The sequence below is a fragment of the Kazachstania africana genome, chromosome 3, assembly GCF_000304475.1.
Source record: "Kazachstania africana CBS 2517 chromosome 3, complete genome".
NCBI lineage: Eukaryota > Fungi > Ascomycota > Saccharomycetes > Saccharomycetales > Saccharomycetaceae > Kazachstania > Kazachstania africana.
Genome location: NC_018942.1, coordinates 215,811 through 234,625, shown reverse-complemented (window position 1 = coordinate 234,625; position 18,815 = coordinate 215,811). Strand labels below are relative to the sequence as shown.

The following is an 18,815-nucleotide window of genomic DNA, read 5'->3' as shown; positions in this document are numbered from 1 at the left end:
AAGCAAAAAGTTTTCTCAATTTTGTCTGGAAAGTCGTATAAAACTAAAACTAATTATCCATTTGGAAATGACTCGTAGTATTTGATACAGCCTTCTTCGTAGTTTGATATCATTATCACCAAATATTTCCTCAGCTGGTTTCTCTTCTCAGAACTTTCACAGGTTCAGCCCTTTTTCCAGGATTTTTTGACATCGATTCATTTGCATTGTAACTTCTCAGTGAAGATTTGGGTTTTGAATTTGTCTTGGAAGGACCTTTGCTTTCATGAACTTTATTAGATGTGACTTCTTTTTGTAATTGTAGCCTCTTCCTTTTCTGTAGTTCTTTCTTTCCTGCAGCTTCTAGAATGACTATGTTGTTATTTTTTGGAACTGAAGCCTGAACATCTTCTGCAAAAGCTTTCCTCTTCTTTTGTCTACTTCTTTTCTTTGATTTCTTTGGTCTATCACCTTCAGCCGTTTTCTTCTTAGATTTCTTCTTCTTCCTCTTCTCCTTCTCGTTACTACCAGCTAAGTAAAATAACGCAGCTTCAGTCTTTTTCTCAATCAATTTTTCAGCCATTTTCTGCTTAGCAAATTCCTTTTCGATCGGTTTGAGAATACTGAAAGTATTGAATGCAAATTCAGGATGCTCTTTATCCTCCATTAATTTCATTGATTTCATAAAATTTTTGAACAATTCATCGTTCTCTAGCGTTCCTTCCATATTAAGTTTAGGGTTATGCTGATTATTGTTCAATTTCTTGACGTAAAATGATATCTTAAATTTTGCTGTGGTAGCATTGTCCCTGTCATCAACAAAACTAATCTTATGGCATTTCTGAGAGAAGTCGTTAAGATTTTCCATCGTCTGAAAGGTTAGGTAAGCTCTGGAATAAGTTGGTGGCGTAAAAAGTTTGCTGGAATAGTGCCCTTTGACATAGTAAAAATCAGTAATTTTCCACTTTGCAAACATATCTTCACCCAATACAGCCTCAATCGTTTTTTTAAAACTTTGCTCGGTTATATTTGGCGGAAGCAACCGCATAACTAACTTGAACTCGTCATTTTCTGAATTTCTATTGCGATCTCTTTTCCTCTTATTCCTCTTATTCCTGTTGGCGGGTCTTCTAGAATTGGTTTTCTTAGAACCTTCATTGGTCTCTGAGCCACTTTCTTGGCCAGGTGTTAGTTCTTTTCCTCTGTTAGAGACACTTTTACCACCTAGTTTATTAGAGTTCTCTATGGAGTTTGTTGCTGCATTCTTCGATTTATTACCATGGAACTTGGGCCCATCTCTTCGCCTTGGTTTGTTTCTTGAACTCTTCTGTATCTCCTCCATTGCATAGCTTTGAAAGATCTCAACAACAACTGACTAGTGAGTTCATCCACTTCTTAATCTCTTCCTTTTAACATTCAATGAAAAAAAAGGCATCCTGTAAATTTTTCACTTCGCCCAATATTGAAAATTATAAAAGTTCTTCATCTACTGAAAAACTATAAAAACTATATATGTATATATATCGATAAATAGAGCTTGACATATTGATGCAGCAAGCGTTAGCAGGGCTCTTCCAGCAAATAAGAGCTTCTAATTATGATGTGTTATCAATTGACTTGAAAAAAAACGGCAGTCTTATATCATCTCTACAAAATGAATTACAACGATTTGATAATAGAGAACTAGATAAACTTGTCGAATCACAAAATTTCCACAATGGTAAATGGACCAGATTCAATATTATGATTCTATCGTTCTTAAAATTCTCTAGAGATGTGGATCCATGGTCTACATGGGAAAATGTGGACATTATATTCAATTTTTATTCCGATCTTAATAATTGTCTATTGAACGACTCATACCCTATTGACAAATTAATTGAAGTGTTTCTATCCATTACTGAATTTATAATACCGTTTGCTACGACGTTGGATGAAAATTATGTACTCCTCGGTACAAGGCAATACCAATTCCTATCGCATACTTCTTCTATCATTTCCAAATTATTTAACAGTATTAAACCACACAGTGAGGCTAATACTAATGGAAACGTGCTCCAAGGAAAACAGGCTATCCTGTTATATTTAGTCAATAAGTTAAACAATATCTATTTCAAAATAGACTCTCCACAATTATGCTCTAATATTTTCAAAAACTTCAAACCAAAGAGTTCTATTGAAAATTTCAGTGAATACCCATTAACGCAACGGATTGAATACAGATATTTATTGGGAAAATATTATTTGACAAATGCAAGGATCACCAACTCTTTCGTACAGTTGAATAGCGCATTTGACTTATTGTGCTCTGCTTATAATCTGCTAGGTTATAATGTGCACCCATCAATTAAGAAAAACGCCTTGAAAATACTGAGGTACCTAATTCCAGCTGGACTGATAATGGGTAAATTACCGAACTTCAAGTTGATCGAAGCATTGGATCTACAATTAGCCTCTAGTTATATAAAATTGGCCCACTATATTAGAGAAGGAAACATTAAAGGATTAAATTTGTGGTTACAGCATAATGAAAGGGACTTGTCTCATAGGTATCTGTTAATTATCTTTTTGGAAAAGCTACCGATGATTGCCTACAGATATCTTGTCAGAAAAACAATAATGGAATGGTCAATATCGCAAAACCTGAATAGATTACCATTTGATGTGCTTGAAAGAATGATGAAATTATCAATTGGTGATGATAGTGACAGACCAGACTTGAATAAAATTTCAATTTACAATGGTATTCACAACTACAAAAATGTGGAGAATGTACTTGTAACATTAATCAACTTGGGATATTTACGAGGAAACTGCTACCCGCTATTGAAAGTTTGTGTCTTCCAAAAAACTCAAAACATTAACGACGTCTTACCACCGATTGATGAGAGGATCCTGGCTATGTTCCCATTGAACAGCGAAGATGCTTGGTTGGATAACTAACTATGTACTGTAAATAATTATTTTATTGATCTAGTGAAGTGATCTCATTGTGTCTTGGCCTTTTATTAGGTATAAAGTAAGCCTCCATTGACCGGCTAGTTGCAGTATTATTAACTAATAAATTGGTTGTATCATCATGTCTCTCTCTGGTTAACACTTTATTTTCGAAGGATAGCTTCATAATAACATGAGTGAGAGCATTAAATTGTTTCAACATATATTTATTGTACATTGAAATAGCTGGAGAGTTTTTTTTGCTACCGTTTGTAATTGGTGCATTTTTGACTGCTTCTTGAGCTAATTTTCTATACTCCTTCAATTTTCCCACACAATTTCTATCTATATCTTTGTCTTGTATTATATTTTCCATTCTTGTGAATAATGCTGATATTTTTTCTTCTTCCTTGTTCATTGGAGCTCTATTTAGTACAGGCACGTTAGTAATAACAGGTTGGTTCATGATGCTGTTTGCCAAACTCATTAAATTTTGGATCGTAGACCCTGAGGAATCTAGAATACCTTGGGGACTATGGTCAGGCGTTATATTGATATCTATCCCTTGATCATTTTCTAGTACACTTTCTTTCGATTTTTTTTGCGATGCACTAATACCAATTCTCTTTCTTGACCGATTTACAGTCCTCTTGCTGATGGATTTCAATTCCTTAGTCGGGTCTATCTTTAAGCGAAAGTCATTTAAATGCTTTAGGATAGAGTCAATGTCTTGTAATGCAATCTTATGTGTTATAATAGCATTTATGGGATTATTTATGAAATTCGGAAAGAAAGCAAAGTCATGTTGTTTAATGGAGATATCAGGGTCAAGAGAATTCATAAAACCACCTCCTGTATTATTATGTTGCATTGCATTCATAGTTTTGGCTTCTTTCTTCAGTTGATCTATCTCGTTTGCGTCAAAATCCTTTTTAGCCATTACTAATTCTATGATATCCTTAAGGTATTTATCAGATATCGTAATTTCACTACTATCACCATTGGGATTCTGTCCATAGTACATGCTTGGATTGTCATAATTGATATTCTTTATTGTAACAATTATATTCCTGATTAAATCAATGTCTGCGTCTTCCAGATAAGGTCTTGTAGCATGGCCATGAATAGCCGAATTCAAGTGCACTCCCTTAATATGATCATTGAAGGACTGTCTTGCAATTCCAAAAAATTTGGCCACAGAGGTCAAAGATAATTTCTTGGCTTCATCATCTGCTAATTGGTTATTCACATTATAAAAAGTTGTCGCCATTTCAATAATTCGTCTCTTCTTCTGCTGTTTTTGTATTTTGGTCAAAAAAGTATCTTTCTCAACAGCTGAATAATTCAGGTTAGCCACATTAGTCAGTATCTCAGGATCTGTAATTATCACTTCTCTATTCTTGAAAAAACCAGTTACTATTCTTCTAGGGTAGTTTGCCATGGAATCCTGCATCAGAGAATTTTCAATTAGCACATTATTTGAAAGTTCCTCAGAAGACATCATGAAAGATAGTTGCCTTGGGGTAAAGTACAGTGTAATAAGATCGCTTTTACTAATCTTATCCTATATTCTGATTGAATGGTAAGTCTTTTCAATCCACGACCTCAAGTCGACTTTTCTTCAATATCGCTGGTCAAAAATCGGGACACCGCAGTTGAATCGTTAAAACAGCTGACTTGCAGTTGGCAGCATTGGATTCCAAACATATATTTCTTAATGTATTGAGATGGTTAAAAATAAGTCTTTCCGCACATTATAATATCAGTGAAGCCTAATACACATATTCAGCATATTTTACTTGCCTCAGCTCTCTGCTAATTAATTGAACCTAATACTTTTAGGTGTAATATCAGGCTAATATTTGGTACAAAAATTCCGAATTTCTCAATGCATGAGATGAGGATATGATAAATAACCACTTTATTAGACATTAACATACAATATGCTACCAAGAAGGGCATTGTATGGGACTTATAAGTCCACACTTTCATTTTGCAATGCTATTAAACCTTATTCCCAATCATCTGACGATGTACTGTCGAGAATTAAAATGGAACCTATTAAAAGGGTAAATGAATCTATCGACACCATGAGATCAAGACTCATTTACCAGTCACGCAAAAGAGGTATCCTTGAAACAGATTTACTGTTAAGCGGGTTTGCTGCTAAGAACTTGAAGAATATGGGGATGGATCAACTGAAGGAATACGACGCTTTCTTGAACGAGCTAGATTGGGATATTTACTACTGGATCACACAAATTCACAATAAAGAAGTACCAGAAAGATGGAAGAATTCAGAAATCTTGCAGAAGCTAAGAGATTTTTGTAAAAATGAAGAGAAAAAGATATTAAGAATGCCTAACCTCGAAAATTTTTAATACAATTTGTACTACATGTAAATAAAAGTTTTATTTATTCAATTGCCCATATATGATATATAACCTGTTAACTAAACTATTCGTGTTCTTGCCTTCATTATGGTAAATGTTGGATTGGAACATTTTTATAAATTAATTTCCAATAGATTCTGTCAAAACGTCAGATGGAGCATTGAAAGAGCAAGTGGAATACCATTCGTCTGTGGTTGATGTTTGCTGCTTTTTCTCTAAAATAAACCTATCAACTGGGAAAACAAGTACATTACAACAGAATCTACAAGCCTGATATTGTTCATTGCGAATTGAGTTTAAGAAGAATACAATTAATTTGAATGTTAAATATAAAAGTAGAATGCAACTCAGAAATATAAATTTATGGAGAGATGAAGTTAAAACTACCCATCGGTTTATTAAAACCCATCTAGGGCCTTGGCGGCCTTTTCTAACCTTCTGAGGCCCTCTTCATACCGTTCGGGGTCTAAAATCATGTCTGCCGTCAATCTTGATAGGGAATCGACTAGCCTTTCCAGAAGTCTCTTCTCTTCCAATTTCATACCTAAGTTTGCGAATTCAGAACCCACCAATGTCCCTCGCGTCAACGTCAGTAGTTGATTCAATGTGTCAATGTCAAAATTGTCTGAAATCCGAGTGTTTTTCGAATTATTATTCCTCTTCTTGCCTTTGGTTGGTTTCTCTTCCTGCTTCCCCTTTGTGTCTATACTTCCTATGTCTTCATATTCTGTTGTGTTGTCCTGGCTTTTAAATTCACTTCTCCTTAATGTATCTTCACGATTTGGTAAACCAGGTAATGGTCTACTTATGTAGCTGCTATCATCTCCCGCTAAGAAATTACTTGCCGCAGAATAATAAGCTTCTGACTTCGTATTGCTTGCTTCTGAAATTATTGAAGGATTCCTTATCTTTGCATTTCCATACATTTTCAAATCCTCCACGATATTGTGTTCCTTATGATCATCATCGTCGGACCCGACAAGTATTAATTCTGGTGTATCTTTCTCTTCCTCATCAGACAAACTACCTTGAGAAAAGATTCTTGAGGCAGGTCTATTTTTATTTCTTGGGGGAACAGTAGGATTGAATGAATTGAGTTCTGTACGTAATGGCGTAATTTCAGTTTCATCTCTATGATCCTTGATTGTTAATGAAGGGACAATACTAGAAACAATGGACTCATTTTCAGCTGATTCATTGACTTCACCTAAATTATGGATGGATTCCGTTGCGTTATATTTGAATTGAATTGCACTCACACGATTATCTGCGGGATCTTCGTCTCTTGTCACCTGGTAGTATGAAGAACCGCTTTCGCTCGCCATGTTACCGGAGCTAATCGAATCATATTTTGCCTTACGTTTGGGACTAGTTAGCAGTCTTAATGTGCCATGTCTCGTTGAGCTTGATCTTTCAACTGGCTTCCCGTCAGGCAAATTATTGACGATTAGATTGCCGGTGCTATTAGAGTGACTTATACTTCTATTTGCAAGACTAGTTTTCCTGAGGGTTTCTTCGGATGGCAAATCTGGTAATTTGGGTTTTAACTGGGCCTCATTTTTCAAGGGACTACTAACAATAGCTTTTTTCACCACGTACGATACTTCTATACCTTCTTGAACGACACCAGAATACGTAGAAATCATGCTTGATCTGTTATTAAAAGACGTTGGGGACTCGTCAACAGTAGGGGATTTCAGAGGTTGAGACGTTTTAGCGGGTGACACAGTTTGACGTACGCTTAGTAAGTCGTCTTCACTGCTGCCACTGTTCAATGAGTCTATCATTGCTGACAATCTTTGAGTATTCACAGACATGGCGGACAGGGTTCTACCGGGGGCAAGCTTAGCTATTTAATGGCTTTTCCCAGTTGTTCTTAATCTTCGAATCAATCGAAACTTTTCTTTGGATCATTCAATTTCGATTTCTCGAGGCGAGTTCTCGATTAGGAAATATGCAAACAATCATGAAAAACGAGATGAGCAGACAGATTGGAGGAAGTTTCAGTGGCCTTGGCAACCAGCAACTTGGGCTGATTGCGATTTGAGCTGCCACACATGGGAACTGCTGCTCTTGGTGTCTCTGGTGGAAGCGAAGGTTGTGGAGTCATGTGTGGTTAGCATTGTAGGAACTGGATGTGAGTACGATACGACATATATCGGCGTGGCCAACGGCTTGGTTTTCGAGCAACTGAACAGAATAGACCTCATAATCCTCGATGCTCTTGTATTCTGGTATCGTTTGCTCCAAAATTGTCACTGCGCTCTCAGTTGTCATATCAATTCATCATCGATGTTCTTTTCGTGTATCGCGTTTCTTTACTAACATGAAAAACGTTTGTTTAGAAAAATCATATTTAATAGCATATACTTATTCAAACACTATAAATATCATATATAAGAATTATTGAACCATGAGTAAAGATTCCTTTCCCCTTTTAGATGTACCAGAGATAGTCATGTGTCTTCAGAGCTGCGATTTTAACTTGGCTGCAGAGGAAAATATACGAAAACCAACCTCGACTTACATCATAAAATTGTATCAACAAATTGTGAAAGGTTTTACAGGTGTTTCATCGGATTCTTACTTGGATGCAACAAGAAACCTTCCAGATGACGAGGATGCCATCTTTTTTGGTACTTTACAGATATTAACGTTGAATAAAACATGCTATAAATTCTTTCAAGATGTTGGTATTGATGATTTCAATATGATGGATTTAAATAAGCCAGATTTCGAAAGAACGAGGAGAATGCTTAGTGCTGTTGTCAATTATGCTAGATTCCGTGAGGAAAGAATGTTCGATTGCAAGAAATTTATCAATGAAATGGAGAATTTATTGAATGAACTTCGATCAAAATTTGATGATTTTAATCTTCTAAGACAACAGACTAAAGATATTGAAGACCAAATTGGTCATATCAATGATAGTTTGGAGGGAAACAGTGAAGAAGATCTTAATGAACTTGAAAACAAGAATAAGAACTTGGAAACCGAATTAAAAAAACTGACAAAACTTCAAGAGACCCTTTCCATTGACTACAATAACTACAAGACAGAAAAACAAAAGTTATTAAAGGAACTAGAAACTTTAGGATTTCAATTCGTTGAATTAGAATCAAAAAGAGAAAAATTGAATAAATATTCAACGACTGATATCAACAAATTGAATTCTGAAATATCAGAATATTCCAAAATCTTGAAAGAAAAACAAGAAACTCTATCAAATTTGGAAACAAAACAAACTAACCTAGAAACGTCTGTACAGACCTTTGAAAGGGTTATTAATGAGCTATATGACCTTTTAAGAATCATTTCCACAGAATTGCAGGAACCACATAGGGTAGAAGTTTCATTAATTGAAGTCAAACAACAACTATTAACGAATCGTGAAAATTTGAAGGAAATTCTGTCTTCAAACATTCTCTATAAATTAGCTATCTTGAAAGATCAACTAAATCAACAGCAGGTAAAATTTCATGAACTTCAAAAAACTACAGAAATACAGAGCCAAAAGAATCAAAATAAATTGAATGAATTGGAAAGGAAGTACAATGAAGAAATTTTGATCGAATTAAAGGAAGCAGATACCCGAATTCAACGAGATATAATAAATGGTGAGCTCAAGTCAGTCGAATCGGAGATCTCAGAACTTAAAAAAGAGTTTAATAATGAAATAGATGCAATTGAACAGGAATATTCGCTTCTGGCAGGACGTATAAATAAATATATGCAAGAAATGTTAAAAAATATGGATTGAAATAGGTATAGAAGTAATATATTCATAACCATCTATGTAATAGTTTTTATTCTATTTGCTCCGCACTCTTAACATTATATGCACCCTTTTCTCTTTCAATGCAATCGAACTTCTTGTCCTTTAATTTATCCCAACTCTCATGTGGAATTTCCCAGCCACATTTTTGTGCAACCAATGCTGCCACATCGTCACAGAACCCAAGTAAATCTATATCGAATTCTGCATGCTTCACAGGATCCCTGTTTATCAAAATTTGAGGTACATGAGCAGGTAACATATTCACAATCTCTGAAACTGGTGCAACTTTCAGACTTGTACCAATACAAAGCAAAAGATCACATTTTAATACATCCTCACGGATTGTTTTATGAAATTTTGATGGCAAAGCCTCCCCAAAAAATGTAATATCAGGCTTCAAGACACCATAAGATTTCAGGGTAGTATCACCAAAATATTTATGGGAGGCTATAGGGATTGGTTTATTCGTTCTAGTCTTATCATCTTCCAATGGGAAATAATCCTTCCTTTTATGATAACAATATGGGCACAACGGCAGTTCCATTTTCCTAATATTGTCAAAAATTTTCTCACCAGGTAATTGCCAATGGCACGTTATACATGAAGCTGTCGCAAAAGACCCATGGCATTGCACTAACTTTTCAGATTTTATACCGGCATATGACTCTAGATTATCAATATTTTGGGTATAGTTCCTTAAGAGTTTTCCTTTATCTTGCAGCATTTTTATAAAACTGTGTAAAGGGGAATATATGTTTTCTGGTGGTAAAACAAGATGTGCAATATTATAGAAAACGGATGGATCCTGCAGAAAGATGTCAAGGTTGAAAACATCTTGTGGATCATCGAGTCCCAAATGTTTAATTTTTGAGTAAAAACCTTCAGACGACCTGAAATCCGGAATACCAAGTGATGTTGATACACCAGCACCTGTCAAAACTATTATTCTCTTTGCAGTTTTCAATTTAGCTACCATATGGTCGAGGGTGTAGAAATTAGATAAACTAATTCGTGTCGATAAAACCTTATTTATAGCTTTTTGTAAATCTTTAACTAGTTTTACAGCCAGTTTTTTCTCTAGTGGATCTTCAAATTCATCGTAAGATAATTTTTTCTCATCAATATCCTCTGTTATCATGGTTGCGTACCTGGATATCATGGCTAGTGATTCTCTGTCCTTTATTTCAAAACCCAATAGTTTGATCAAATAATATATATACAAGGAGTTCAGATTTTCGGGCAAATAAGAATCTAAAAAAGTCTTTAGTCCATAATATTTCAAATGCATTCTAGCATTAACTGTATCGTCCTTGGTCATTTCGGGAAAAACGTATTTACCAGACTCATGATCTTTGCCAATTAGAATCCTTTTAGCTGGCTTTCTAGGTTTGAGTGCTTCCCTATCCTCGTTCAGTGGTTCTATATTTGTTAACGGCACGTCATTCTCATTATCAGATACTCCTGGTGATTCAGTATCCTTTAAGAATTTTGGTTTTTTATTTACTGACGCATCGTAATTTGCATCTGGTATTACCTCTTCTCTAACGGGAAGTTCACTAGGTAAAGATGTTTCACTTTCTAGTTGTCTCTTAGTTCCAGTACTAGTCTCGATAGGGGTCGCCAGCATGTTGGTCCGATGGCTGATTCTTGATGAACTGTGAAACTTTTAATCATCAATTTATTTGATACCTACATTATTTTTTTTTCCCGTCCTGCTTTCTAGAAATGACAAAAAAAACATATAAAACAACAGTTCGTGCACTATGATGACACAACACGTATCGAAAGGATTCTCAACTATCAGATCACACATTTGAGCTGGCGTGTCGTGGCCACCTTGGACTGAATGGGAAGCTGCTTACCAGTCTATCAATTATATTTTAATAGCCGGGAATGTATATTCAGTCCGTACGTTGCCGAGTCGATTTTGCGGACTAGCAACTATAACGACAGAATCCAGTACAATGAAGAAAACGTTGTTTCTCCCGATGGAGGAGTCTTATAATTCTTGCTCAAGGTTTCATCTTGCGGCGGATGAATTTTCTATCATGCGTAAAGCTCGCTTCTTCCTGTAGTTCTCTTTTGCTTATTGTGTCAAAATGCTTTCATGATGAACGAATCTGGTCGTTATGACTTGATAGTTCAGTTGAATAACATGTTGATTAGATCATAGAATTGAAAATTAAATAGCTCCATGACTAGAGTTAGCGTCTTCAGCTTCGCGATTTCTGGCTTCTTGTAAAGCAGTATCCATATGTTTTGGGTGTTCTCCAAAAGCCCATTCTGGTAGGTCCGTCTGGTAACTCCATTTTTTTAATCCAGTCAATTTATCTAATTCATTCGATTCGTAGCGATAGGCATGTAACCACAGCTCGAGTTCATTGATATTGGGATCAGTTGGTAGTTCTGTACCACAGACATCACATATTTCTTTTCTTGGTGGATCAGCGTTGGAGATTGGAAAATACCAACTTTCAGTAGCACACTTTATCCCAATTTCATCTAATCTTGATATGACTGTTGTAAAATTAGCTTCACCATTTTTGCCCAAATTTTGACCCCAAACTTTAGGATTAGAATATAAAGGATCATTCGCAATAGGAAACCCCAGATATTGTAAGTGAACACGAAGCTGATGGGTTCTTCCAGTTAATGGTTTGCACTGCACAATACTTGTGTTACCATCATAGCTGATTCTTTTAAAAATTGTCCTAGCATATTTTGCCCCAATATCTGTGAGTTCACAGACTCCATTCAGTGAAACTTTGGGTGCAATAGATTTCAGCGGTTTATCAACTACAATATCACCAAGTGGAAATTCACCCACGACCCTGGCAACGTACTCTTTGCTAACTGATCTTGATTTTAATTCATCTGCAAACTCATCGGCACCGTTAGGCGTCTTAGCTAAAAACATTAACCCACTTGTCGCTTTATCTAGGCGATTGCATGGATGAACCGCGTACCCTTTCTGCCTTTCCAAGATTTTCGTTACAGTATTGAATCTAAAACGACCATTTGGATGAGCAGGTACTCCACCTGTCTTATCTATAACGAGAATTTTATCGTTTTCAAATACAGTTTTTATTGGTTTCGATGGCACAGCAGGCTCGTGTCTGTGTACTTTATGTACTATTAGATCTCCATTCTTAACAACTGTGTTCAAGGTAGAAGGAAGGTTATTGACCAATATATTTCCCATATTAATGGTCTTCCTGTAATAGTCAGCGTCACGGTCCCTGAATTCTTTCAAAAAGATATCTATTAGTTTTCTATCTCTCCATCTTTCTTTGCAAAATGTTTTGTAATGAAAAAAGTATGGTTTTACCCTTCGTAATGATTTATCTAGTACCACTTCATATTCTGGGTCAGCTTTGCCAGTATCTTTTTGTATTATTTCGACCTTTTTCAACTTAAATCCTTGTTTGTCTCGTAGGTGACCAACTTTGACTGTTTTAGAATTCTGTAGCCGTTTTTCCTTCAATAGAAGCTCTTTCTTGACGAAATCTCTTTCTGCAGCTGAACATCTGATGAACTCTTCTTGTGATTTCTTTGAAATAGCCATAATCCTTGCTGTCACTTGGCTTTTATCATCTTTTCTAGATTATCAATGAGCATCGAGCTTTTTAGTTTTTCGTCTGACAAAAAATATTAGCCGTACTCATATCGATAAATAAGTATAGTATTAAAAAAGTAGTAAGAATAAAATAAAATAGACTGTCTCTGATATTCAGTGCTTCTGTTGAAAGACATATCCACTTATACATCAGTGTAGCAAGTGCAAATGCACTATTATTTGAGGGGAACTACTGTGGAAAGAATATGGTACTATTGCAGGGGACGCTATCCTCCAGTGTCATGAAAGAAAATACTGTACTTTGTAAGGGCATTGAGTGATATTAAGGTCTTTAAGTAACTTTAACGTCTCTTCAGATAATTTTATATAGCAAGAAAAGTAGTACTATTACAAGGATAAGCCAAATATGAGCCTTCTTATAGAGCAACCACCCAATGTAGCCAAACATGTAATCAGCAGCTTCACCAAGCATTTCTTCAAATGTTTTTACTCTGGAAAGTATTGTTACATTTCTAAAATCCTTCTTACTTGGAACTTCAGGAACTTCAAGAATCAAGTTCACTGGCTCATGATCTGTAAAACTTAATCCTGTATTTCTTCTTTTGGAATTATATGAAACGATTTTTGGAGGTAAGTTCTTGGGATATATCTTGAACAAAATCCTGTCGCACCAAGAGGGAATTCTTTTATCATTGTAATTGTTTAGCTCGGAAAGTGTATACTTGTAAGTCGGTGGGAAACTAATGGTACCCTCCGTAAACTCTTTTAACACTAAGCCTTCCTTTCTGACCATATTTAGTTCGTCGTTTTTATTAAGAAGACTAGAGATGGAATCTTCATTGTATACACTGGTTTTAAGCCAACTGTTCACCCTGAAATTCAAGTCTCCAAAGAAAAAAATATGGCCATTCTGATAATCCATAACATCTAAATCTCTTTTGCATGTACTCATTATCTTATTGATATCATTAATTCTGTATTGCAAATTAACATCTCCTTCATTGGCAGTTAAATGGCAACTAATAAATGTAAACGTTTCATTGTTGGAAGTCCTTTTATTGTGTAAATTGGCACAAGTAAAGACACTACCTTTTAGATTTGAACCGAAATAGCCACACTTACAGTGATTGGAGAGTATGTTATTAATGTCGAATGTCCGCTCATTGACAACCAGTATTAAGAATAGCGCGCCAATATTCTTTGTACTAGCAACTTCGTATCTTTCATTTGGAAATATGTCATTCAAATGCTGCTTGATTTTACTAGAAAGTAATTTTCGATAAGACACAGTTGTATCTTCGAAAGAGCCTTCCCAGATCTTGGTCAATTCTTGAAATCCGAATCCATAAATATCCTGAGCATTCTGTCCATCTGGTACCAACTCTTGAATTACAATATCTAAACCATGTTGATCCTCGAAAGGAAATTGTTTGCCACAATTGAATGTAGTTATTGATACCTTTGTCATGTTTAATGTTCTGGGAGTTCCTTCAAAGTTGAAACGGCATCGTAAGTTTTTTTATATGTGCAATACGTAAAATTAAATATATTCTCTATAAAGAAAAGTCACTTCTTGATTTGATAATACCACTGGAGGTTGTAACGACCAGATCGTGTAGTTCTTTTGGTCCGCTAGATGCGATGACGCCCTTAGTGGCCAGAACTCTGCCATTACCGAAGTCTAATGGGAGGTTTTGGATGGAATCTGTGTGGAATCCACCAGCTTCATGGACAATTACATTTCCAGCTGCGTGATCCCAAATCTTTTCCTCAAAACTCAACTTAATCGGTAAACGCAAATATATATCTGCAACACCTAATGCTAATAAACAGTATTTAACTTGAGAATCCAAATTGACGGTCTTGGTAATTCCCAGCTTGTGTTTTATTTGAGATTGCTCATCGTGTGAAGAATGGGTCTTTTCGACACCTTCTAATGATATCATCTCTTCAGTATTCTTTAAATGTCTCACACGAATTTGGGTCCAATCATTCTTGGCTTGAAGAGAGCAGGTGTTATAAAATGAGCCAGAACCCCTGACAGCCCTGAATAAATATCCAAAGTCCTGAGAGCGAGGTAGCCCAGCATATCCAAAGTCATCAAGTTTCAAATTTGGGCAACCTATACATCCTACTTGTGTGACACCATCCACGATTAATCCCAAGCAAACAGCAAACTGTTGGCCACGGAGAAATCCCTTAGTACCATCAATTGGATCAAGACACCAAAATCTTCCTTTTCTTCCACCTTCATAATTACCATAATTAATGATTTGACGCACGTCATCCACAGTACGCAATGGATATGTTTCATTGACGAAATCAATCGTAGAATCCTTATAAACTTCGGTCATATTGTTAATTTCAGTCAAAATCTTGGATAAAAATTCATCAGATAAACCATCGGCAGACTCCTCACCTACAATGTGATCGTTAGGAAAATTAGCCTTGATTGCATTAATAATAATAGTTTGAGCAGCATAGTCACCGATGGTTACCGGAGATTCATCCGATTTTGTAATAGTATCTTCTGTATGAGAAATAACTTCCTTTTGGATTGTTTTAGTCAAGTAAGAAGCCTTACGCACGGCTTCCGTAGCCACTAGAAGTTCCTTTTCAAATTGCATGGTATTGAGTTCAATGGTGTTTCTCTTTATGGTCAACACAAATCCAGTCGAGAAGGTTGTCCTCTCTTTATATAAAATGAAATGCTCAACTTCAAATACATATTGCACGTGATATTGCTCCAGATGAGCATTTTTACAACTAACTTTGTCATAATGCCAACAACCGAGAGAACACCTCTTGTAGGTGTCAATATATATTGACTACGATGTTATAAGGTATATTGCTCTACACTATTACAATATATCAAATTTTTTTGCAAAGCTCTTTAAGAAACAGATATATTTTTTAGGTATTCTTCACTGAAACTTGCTGTGTGATACTCCAGCAATGGACGAGCCGTAACAAATTCACCTACTCTGTAAATGATATTATATTCTGGAAATAGTAGACTACTCATATACGCATACATTACATACATTTTCCCATCTTACTTATCGTTTTCTCATATAGGTCCATTACATTGAATATATTTATATATTAGCGGACTGAAAAATTTTCCAAAATTAAAAGAGGCGATGAGCTTAAAAAGTTACTGATATTTCAGTACAATCGTTCACACAGAAGACAGGTGATATCCATCAGTATTAGCCATGGTCGCCTTAAACAAGAGAACCCTTCAAGAACACGATAGCGATTCTGAAACTGAGAGCGCAAATGAGTTCGATATTGCCAGTAACATCGCTTTGAATTCCAGTGATAGTGATTCTGATAGTGATGTCGATGAGCAAGACGGAGAAGTTGAAGATATTATAAGTTATTCTGACGATGAAAAGTCGCAGGTAGAAGAAGTACCAAAAAAGAGCAAGAAAGAGAAGAAAGTTATTAAGGATTTCCCACTATTAGAGCTTTCAGACGATGAAGATTCAAAAAAGCAAGCAAATGACAATGACGATGATGTAAATTCATATTTTTCAACTAATAACCTGAATACCAAAACTAAGCATAAGAAGGGAAGTTTTGCTAGTTTCGGTTTGTCCAAATTAATTCTAACTAATATTTCAAAGAGGGGGTTCAGACAACCAACGCCTATTCAACGTAAAACAATTCCATTGATTTTGCAGAGTAGAGACATTGTCGGTATGGCCCGTACAGGTTCTGGTAAGACTGCGGCCTTCGTGTTACCTATGATTGAGAAATTAAAGACACATTCTAGTAAAATTGGTGCCAGAGCGATTATATTATCACCTTCAAGAGAACTGGCAATGCAAACCCATAATGTTTTCAAAGAATTTTCGAAAGGTAGTGATTTACGTAGTGTTTTGTTGACCGGTGGTGACTCCTTGGAAGATCAATTCGGTATGATAATGGCCAATCCTGATGTTATCATTGCCACTCCAGGTAGATTTTTACATTTGAAAGTTGAAATGAATCTAGATTTGAAGTCGGTAGAATACATTTGTTTTGATGAGGCTGATAGACTGTTCGAAATGGGTTTTCAGGAACAATTAAATGAATTGATTTATTCTTTACCATCGAACAGACAAACTTTGTTATTTTCTGCCACTTTGCCTAGCTCTTTAGTCGATTTTGCAAAAGCAGGCTTGACCAACCCAGTTTTAGTCAGATTAGACACTGAAACAAAGATCAGTGAAAATTTAGAAATGTTGTTCTTATCAATTAAGAATGAAGAAAGAGAAGCAAACTTGCTATATTTGTTGCAAGAAGAAATTTGTATTCCTCTTGCCACTGAGGAGCAAATCAAAAAATTAAACAATGAAAGTAAGATTGACGATGATAGTGATTCTGAAGATGATGAGGCTACCAGAAGGCAAAAAAGGAAGAGCAAAAATTTCAAGAAGCAAAGATTGCCACCTGCCAACCAGTTGCCATCAGAAAAGGCAACCATTATTTTCGTACCAACACGTCATCATGTCGAATATATTTCTCAATTATTGAAAGATTGTGGGTATCTAGTGTCGTATATTTATGGTACCTTGGATCAAAGGGCACGTAACCGCCAATTATACAACTTTAGATTAGGTTTGACGTCAATTCTTGTCGTTACAGATGTTGCTGCTAGAGGTGTGGATATTCCAATGTTAGCCAATGTAATTAACTTTTCACTTCCAGTGTCTTCAAAGGTTTTTGTCCATCGTGTAGGTAGAACAGCCAGAGCAGGTAATAGAGGTTGGGCCTATTCGATTGTTTCTGAAAATGAACTTCCTTATTTGTTAGATTTGGAACTATTTTTAGGTAAGAAAATATTGTTGACCTCGATGTATGATGCTACATGTGACATAATGAAGAAGAAGTGGGTTTCAGAAGGTAAAAGTGAACTGACTTTCCAAGATCCAAAGCCTTCTTATACAAATAGGATGGTATTGGGTTCCGCCCCAAGATTACAAGTTGAAGACTTGAACGATTTGTACACAGGTGTTCTGAGTGGCAGTTTCGATCTAAAGATGATGAAACAAACCGCTCTTAAAGCTGAAAAATTATATTTCAGAACAAGAACATCAGCTTCTCCAGAATCTATGAAAAGAAGTAAAGAAATCATTCTTTCTGGTTGGGATGAACAGAACATCAGATTTGGTAAGAATGTTGAAAAAGAAAAATTCCAATTCTTAGCAAAATTACAGAATAGACATAACAAGGAAACCGTTTTTGAATTTGCTAGAAACCCAGATGATGAAATGTCAGTTTTGATGAAAAGGAGACGTAGACAACTAGCACCTATTCAAAGAAAGGCTGAAGAAAGAAGAGAACTAATGGAAAAAGAAAGGCTTGCTGGTCTTACCCATCGTATTGAAGACCAAATTTTGAAAGGTGATGATTTTGAAGCTGGCTATACAGTTCCTGAGGATGCTTTGAAAGAATTTGAAGATGCGGACAAAGTATTGGAAGCATCTAATAAAAAATCGGAGCAAAAGACATTCAGAGATGAAAATTTCTTTTTAAGTCATTATGCACCAACGAGTGCTATTCAAGATCAACAATATAAGTTGTCCACTGGGTTTACCAATGCTGCTGCTGAGGCTGCATATGATTTGAACTCAGATGATAAAGTTCAAGTTCATAAGCAAACTGCAACAGTCAAATGGGATAAGAAGAGAAAGAAGTATGTTAACATGCAAGGTATTGATAATAAGAAATATATTGTTGGTGAAAGTGGACAAAAGATTGCAGCAAGTTTCAGATCTGGTAAATTCGAAGAATGGTCCAAGGCAAGAAAGTTGAAGCCTTTGAAAGTTGGTGCTAGAGAAAGTACTATGCAGACTAATCTGTTATCTAATCCTACAGAAAATAACAGCAATGGTCAAAAAACTGTCCGTGGTAAATTCAAACATAAACAAATGAAGTCACCAAAACTTCCTGATAAATTCAGAGATGATTATGAAAAGCAGAAGAAGAAGGTTGCCAGCGCACTAGCAAGAGGTGCTCACGTCAAGGGTTATAGTGGCCCAGGCATGAAGAATGAACTTAAATCTACAGAACAAATCAGAAAGGAGAGAATGGCCAAGGAAAATAGACGTGCTAAGAACGCTCGTCCATCTAAGAAGAGGAAATTTTAAAAGCATATTCA

The 18,815-nt window shown here is 35.8% G+C and overlaps 11 protein-coding genes across 11 annotated transcripts; 4 read left to right on the top strand and 7 right to left on the bottom strand.

Moving 5' to 3' along the window:
• Positions 1-130: 130 nt before the first annotated feature.
• UPF3 (Upf3p) lies at positions 131-1,321 on the bottom strand (the record flags this gene model as incomplete). The annotated part of the gene is made up of 1 exon (XM_003956197.1): positions 131-1,321. One exon carries the CDS (start codon positions 1,319-1,321, stop codon positions 131-133), a length of 1,191 nt encoding a protein of 396 aa, XP_003956246.1.
• A 206-nt stretch (positions 1,322-1,527) lies between these two features.
• THP1 (Thp1p) lies at positions 1,528-2,922 on the top strand (the record flags this gene model as incomplete). Its single annotated transcript, XM_003956196.1, has 1 exon — positions 1,528-2,922. One exon carries the CDS (start codon positions 1,528-1,530, stop codon positions 2,920-2,922), a length of 1,395 nt encoding a protein of 464 aa, XP_003956245.1.
• Positions 2,923-2,944: 22 nt separating this feature from the next.
• KAFR0C01140 (uncharacterized protein) lies at positions 2,945-4,420 on the bottom strand (the record flags this gene model as incomplete). Its single annotated transcript, XM_003956195.1, has 1 exon — positions 2,945-4,420. One exon carries the CDS (start codon positions 4,418-4,420, stop codon positions 2,945-2,947), a length of 1,476 nt encoding a protein of 491 aa, XP_003956244.1.
• Positions 4,421-4,859: 439 nt separating this feature from the next.
• SDH5 (succinate dehydrogenase assembly factor SDH5) lies at positions 4,860-5,297 on the top strand (the record flags this gene model as incomplete). The annotated part of the gene is made up of 1 exon (XM_003956194.1): positions 4,860-5,297. The coding sequence occupies one exon, from the start codon at positions 4,860-4,862 to the stop codon at positions 5,295-5,297; it is 438 nt and encodes a 145-aa protein (XP_003956243.1).
• Positions 5,298-5,707: 410 nt separating this feature from the next.
• NBA1 (Nba1p) lies at positions 5,708-7,126 on the bottom strand (the record flags this gene model as incomplete). Its single annotated transcript, XM_003956193.1, has 1 exon — positions 5,708-7,126. The coding sequence occupies one exon, from the start codon at positions 7,124-7,126 to the stop codon at positions 5,708-5,710; it is 1,419 nt and encodes a 472-aa protein (XP_003956242.1).
• Positions 7,127-7,722: 596 nt separating this feature from the next.
• On the top strand, positions 7,723-9,069 carry NUF2 (kinetochore-associated Ndc80 complex subunit NUF2; the record flags this gene model as incomplete). Its single annotated transcript, XM_003956192.1, has 1 exon — positions 7,723-9,069. One exon carries the CDS (start codon positions 7,723-7,725, stop codon positions 9,067-9,069), a length of 1,347 nt encoding a protein of 448 aa, XP_003956241.1.
• A 46-nt stretch (positions 9,070-9,115) lies between these two features.
• Positions 9,116-10,714, bottom strand: HST1 (histone deacetylase HST1; the record flags this gene model as incomplete). The annotated part of the gene is made up of 1 exon (XM_003956191.1): positions 9,116-10,714. One exon carries the CDS (start codon positions 10,712-10,714, stop codon positions 9,116-9,118), a length of 1,599 nt encoding a protein of 532 aa, XP_003956240.1.
• A 555-nt stretch (positions 10,715-11,269) lies between these two features.
• Positions 11,270-12,652, bottom strand: RIB2 (bifunctional DRAP deaminase/tRNA pseudouridine synthase RIB2; the record flags this gene model as incomplete). Its single annotated transcript, XM_003956190.1, has 1 exon — positions 11,270-12,652. The coding sequence occupies one exon, from the start codon at positions 12,650-12,652 to the stop codon at positions 11,270-11,272; it is 1,383 nt and encodes a 460-aa protein (XP_003956239.1).
• A 364-nt stretch (positions 12,653-13,016) lies between these two features.
• On the bottom strand, positions 13,017-14,132 carry INP54 (phosphoinositide 5-phosphatase INP54; the record flags this gene model as incomplete). Its single annotated transcript, XM_003956189.1, has 1 exon — positions 13,017-14,132. One exon carries the CDS (start codon positions 14,130-14,132, stop codon positions 13,017-13,019), a length of 1,116 nt encoding a protein of 371 aa, XP_003956238.1.
• Positions 14,133-14,217: 85 nt separating this feature from the next.
• MET22 (3'(2'),5'-bisphosphate nucleotidase) lies at positions 14,218-15,291 on the bottom strand (the record flags this gene model as incomplete). The annotated part of the gene is made up of 1 exon (XM_003956188.1): positions 14,218-15,291. One exon carries the CDS (start codon positions 15,289-15,291, stop codon positions 14,218-14,220), a length of 1,074 nt encoding a protein of 357 aa, XP_003956237.1.
• A 591-nt stretch (positions 15,292-15,882) lies between these two features.
• On the top strand, positions 15,883-18,804 carry DBP10 (ATP-dependent RNA helicase DBP10; the record flags this gene model as incomplete). Its single annotated transcript, XM_003956187.1, has 1 exon — positions 15,883-18,804. The coding sequence occupies one exon, from the start codon at positions 15,883-15,885 to the stop codon at positions 18,802-18,804; it is 2,922 nt and encodes a 973-aa protein (XP_003956236.1).
• Between the last annotated feature and the right edge of the window lie 11 nt (positions 18,805-18,815).